Source organism: Anneissia japonica, unplaced genomic scaffold (genome assembly GCF_011630105.1).
Source record: "Anneissia japonica isolate Jap-2015-1 unplaced genomic scaffold, ASM1163010v1 scaffold287769_len469884_cov163, whole genome shotgun sequence".
In the NCBI taxonomy this organism is placed as follows: Eukaryota; Metazoa; Echinodermata; class Crinoidea; order Comatulida; family Comatulidae; genus Anneissia; species Anneissia japonica.
The window spans coordinates 148043-153186 of record NW_022734345.1 but is presented as its reverse complement, the minus strand read 5'-3'; the positions used below and the strand labels follow the sequence as shown (position 1 = coordinate 153186).

General features: G+C 37.0%; 1 protein-coding gene across 1 annotated transcript in view; it reads left to right on the top strand.

Annotated features, from left to right (window-relative positions):
* LOC117116372 (neuromedin-U receptor 2-like) overlaps window positions 1-2108 on the top strand; it is a 10655-nt gene extending 8547 nt beyond the window's left edge. Inside the window, exon 4 of the mRNA XM_033260394.1 lies at window positions 328-2108. Within this exon, the coding sequence (XP_033116285.1) occupies window positions 328-1416 (1089 nt within the window). The 3' untranslated portion in view covers window positions 1417-2108. The remainder of the gene's footprint in view (window positions 1-327) is intronic.
* Window positions 2109-5144: the final 3036 nt, after the last annotated feature.

The window sequence follows — 5144 nt, the reverse complement described above, 5'->3', positions numbered from 1 at the left end:
GCAGTAGACAACTACGAAAGCCCGTTTGTGCCACCAGTGAATTAAAATTTAAGAACCGTTACTGTCTCTTATACACATCTAGATGTGTATAAGAGACAGTATTAAGACCAAAAGGTGTGGTGGTTTTAAATAAAAGTTCCCAGTTATTTTTTTTTTACCCTTACAATTTTTCGGGCTCCTATTGGCAGGTCTATTGGAATAACTCGGACATTTGTAATTATAAACTGTAGATTTTTATTTACACTTAGTTAAATGGATTTCTGTTATATAGTATTTATGTCTAATTTAACTAAAGTTAACACATATTGTTTCACTTTTCTGTTTTAGATGGATAAACTTTCGAATTCAACGACTTCTGATCAAGGAGTGTCTAACTGGTTACACAATGAAACTGACTTAGACGTGTGTACTCGTGTAGAGGAATACGGAATAAACTACTACTTGTATTCCAGACTTGATCGTTTATTTCTTTTTTGTTTCCTGCCAATTGTTGTTGTTATCGGTGTTATTGGTAACATTTTTATAATAGTTCTGATCTTAAAAGAAAAGAAGCTTCGATCATCACCAAATATGTATTTACTAGCTCTTGCTGTTTCAGACATAATCTACCTCCTGTCAGAAAATATACGTGGCTGGCTCCAGTACTCTACCAGTTCACTGCAAGCCGACTCATCAGGTGTAGGCTTAAGATTATCGAAGCTCTTGCTATTCACTCGAAGCTCAAGCATATTGTCATCGTGTTTTATCATGATAGCCGTAAGCTTCGACCGATACTTCTGCATTTGTAAACCAATGAGGTCTCTAACAACTACAAAGAAAACAACGATAAAAATATGCATCGCTATATGGGTGGTAACCGCTCTGTACAACATTCGAATATTTTTCAGCGCAGTTCTGGTCCCTGAATGCTTAGTGTGGCCTGCTGAAGAAGAATACGTCAGCTATCCAAAAACTATATCGCATCTTTTTTCATGTGAACCGAAAAAACAATTTTGTGTTATAGCATTCGTCACAGAGCAGTTATTGGTCTTAATCGTCATCCCCGTGACGATTACTCTCTACATTCTTATGGTCATAGAATTGCGACGGGTTGGTCGAAACAGGATTTCACAGAGATCAGCACGAGTAGCCCTAAAAACAAAGAAGCGTACGATAAAAATGTTAATGACGATTGTGGTCATCTATGCGTTTTGTATTGCTCCTTTTCGGTTACTCAACCTTATTGAAGAGTTGCCGAACGTCAAAATACCGGGTGATATTCTATGGATTATATATTATGTAAGTCGACTGTCAGCAAATTTAAATAGTGCTGTGAATCCAATCGTCTACGGTTTAATTAGCCAGCAGTTTAGAAAAGCAATGAAAACCTGCTGCCGGCCATATAATTGTTCTAAACCAGGTCTGAAAAGAGGATAGATTGATATGTGTAGAATAATTTGCTATGAATTATTTGTTGGAATGAATTGTTAGAAGATGAGCTGCTTTGTAAGAATATGATGTATGAATTAAATTTAATTGGGTAAGTGAATTACAACAAAATATATAAATTTACCAGAAATAGTTAAAATGTTAAACTCAAGTCATCGTTAACATATAGACCATGCCAAGATTAATTCTGTTGTAAGCGTTCGATATCTGGCAGATAAGTAAAATTGTTAACAGAGAATAATGTATGTACAAACGGATTTCCAATCCAATCCAAATCTTTGACTTATAAGGCGAAGTTTATTATACAAGCCTCAATCCGCCAATTTGAGGTAGTGCTCAAGAAAAAAAGGAACGAAGGGAGAAAACGGAAAACAAGGGAAAAAGCAGAAAGCAGGAAAAAAAGAACGAAAGAAAAAAAAAACCCCTAAAACAGAAGCGAAAGACAAAAATATAATATTGAGCTGAAAAGATGACTTTTAGGCCTCATTTTGAAAATCTTTTATAGGCGGCCATTACGAGCGCCCTTCCGCTTCCAAAATGTTTGCCTTCAGTGCAGCGATCATTCGATAGCTGGCGGCGCTTAAATTGGCTTGCCGCCCATTCCCATGTCACCTCAAGTATGCCCGTAGTTCGGTAGTCACAAGTCCTCCGTTATTGTAACTAAACTTTTATAAAAGAAATGCTTGTGTCTTCATTGTGCTATTTATTCATTTTAACACTGTATAGGCCTGTATTTAAAACCCTGTTCCTCAAAGTGTTTCATTACAGGCAGGGTAATAAGTATACTCTCGATTAAGCGCGTTTATTTATTTAAATAGCCATAATTGTGTAAATCAAGGAATCTGTGACAGTGTAAAAAACTGCCTTTCTAATAATATTAATACAATTATTAGGGTAACTTAACAAAATTCTTTAATTCACCTTGCTTCGTGGTTAATTCTGGATGCGTGTTTGTGTTTCGATCTTTTTAATTGTGCACTTTTTATGTACTTTTTTACATAGTTTATGTATTTTTCTTATTTTTTTTATATCGTTGAATAAATTGGATTGAATTATTATTTCCAACCGTTTTAGCCCAGCCCACCCGGCTGTTATTCTGTCGTGTGAGTGGGTAACCACATGCGTTTTCTACGAATGCTCTCGAATAACATACAATGTTGACTGCTATCATCATACTTGGAATATTTAAGTTAATTTGGCAGAACTTCTGTTTGTGGATTTACTATGTACAACCTATCAGTAGTATTTTAACCATTCTGAATTCTGTCTCTTATACACATATAGATGTGTATAAGAGACAGAATTTAAGCTCCAGAGAAAAGATTAGCATAGCTCTCAACGAATGTTGTCCTATAAATACATTGTGTAATAAATGTAATAAAATGCATCCGACGGATGCTGTCACATTAGAATTAAATCTCATAATGGGGTGAGACTGTCACCCAACTAGTCTACCAAAAGCAAGGACATTTTCGAAATAAACAATTAGTCAGTTAAGGAATGGGCCACACAAACCCACAGCATCTAGAAAACCCAGATCTGAAATAAGTACTAATTAGAATACTATACCTTAAGTGGACGAGGCCAGGGGAAGCTTAAAACACTTAGAGAGGTCCACAGAAAGATTTTAGTTAAAACTTCTATCTATAAATACTAATATGGTTAAAAGTTTTTTAGACACTCAAGAATTTTAGTCTCTTCATTTCAAAGGCAGGAGGAAATTACTAGTGGAGTTGCTTAGGTTCAAAGCGAGGCTGATATTGCACTTTGTGACAAAAGAACTAAACTTGGCAGAAACCTTCTTTGGGGTCCAATTAACAATCTTAGAATGGGTGCAAAAATCCGAACAATTTAATGACGTCATTTAGGCCACGCCCATTTTTATATATAGGCCTACGGTACCATATAAATATGTAAAAATAAAGGGTTCATAATATCAAGTTTGATATCAAATTGAAGCTCATGAAAAGGATATTGACGCAAATACGTTCAAAATGTATTGTGAGGTGTATATTGGTCATTAAGGTCATTTAGACCGCGCCCTTTTTCTCTATCATTTCATCATTGTTAAAACCGTTAGTTAGGCACACTTATTTACAACAACTTACACCCGTGTATGTAAATTCCATTTATTATTATTATTGTTACTTATCTTAACAGATGACCAACATAATCTCGCTGTAAGCGTATTCAGAAACTTTAGACAGTTAAATAGAGAGCGTGATATTCAAGTACAATTGTTTGTTCAAAAGAGCGTTTTCCTACGGAAGCCCGTTAGTGCCACCAGTGAATTAAAATTTAAGAACCGTTAAGTGGCGGCCGCCACTTATTATCTGGCGGCCGCCACTTAGTAAGTCCGTTAGTGCCACAGGTGAATTAAAATTTCAGATCCGTTATTTGGCGGCCGCCACAAATTTTCTAGCGGCAGCCACTTAAACTCGGTATAGCCTCAAACTATACTTAGCCTTAGCATTAAGTATCATTTACAGGGGTGGAGCCGGGGGGGCCGGCGGAGGGGGGGGGGGCTTCGGGGACAAAAAGCACAATTCGTCGGGGAGAAAAAAATATTATATGTATTTTTTACATATTAGTAGACTCTAAAATCGATTAAATAAGCCTTTGAAACCCCTAAATTGTCGAAATTTTCGGGCGCTTCGCCCCCCGGGACCACTTTCGGAGCCTTTTAATCGAAGCTCGACCACGCCCACTTTGCTTTCGTCGGGGAAATCTGACACCTCGTCGGGGGCACCGCCAGCAGTTTACCATTTACCATTGAAGGCTTTTGCGCCGATAGGTTAGGCACGTCAGCAGATTACGTTGAACAGACGTTTGCAACGATACGCGTTAGGGTTAGCACGTCACCTGTTTACCATTGAATAGGCGTTTGCGGACGACGATAGGAATTAGGGTTAAGCACGTCAGGGTTTGCGCCGATAGATTTTAGGGTTATTTGTGGATTAAGGTTGGAGCACGTCAGCAGTTTACCATTGAATAGACGTTTGTGACGATAACAAATAGGAAAAATAACAAATTCAATTGCAAATGACCGGTGAAAATGCCTATTCATTAGCGACATCCTACTGGCGACTTCTGAAATTCTTATTAATCCTAATTCCTATTCATTAATGCAATGGCTAGCACGAACACCCGGATTATCGGACATGATAAAATTCTAAAATGGCTGACATGCTTATCCCAACGCCTATCGTCGCAAACGCCTAAGACATTCTTTTAATCGCTATTTAATGCTTCTTAGTGATGTTATAATTTGTGAAATGGGTGCTATGACTGCTATTATAAGCTACAGCTATTGTATAAAACCTACGAACATGCTTTTAACCGCTATTTAATACTTAACCATGTGATAGCTAATCTTTTTTGAAATGGGTGCTGCATGACTGCCATGCTAGTATGCTTTCAATCACTATTTAATACCCCTTAATATTTAACCCAGCTATAACAGAAAATATCACAATGATTAAACAGCAAATATAGAACATATAATACAGTTGATGTGCTACAGCAAAGATATAGATATATTTTGTGAATGGCTCTAATATAACTGCTATTATAAGCTATTACAAGCTGTAGCTAAAATGACCAGCTAGGCCTACTACGATGCTTATACATGCTACCGTATTTAATGCTAGGAACAATCCAGATAATAATTGGCAGCCGCCACATAATGGATCTGAAATTTTAATTCACTGGTGGCA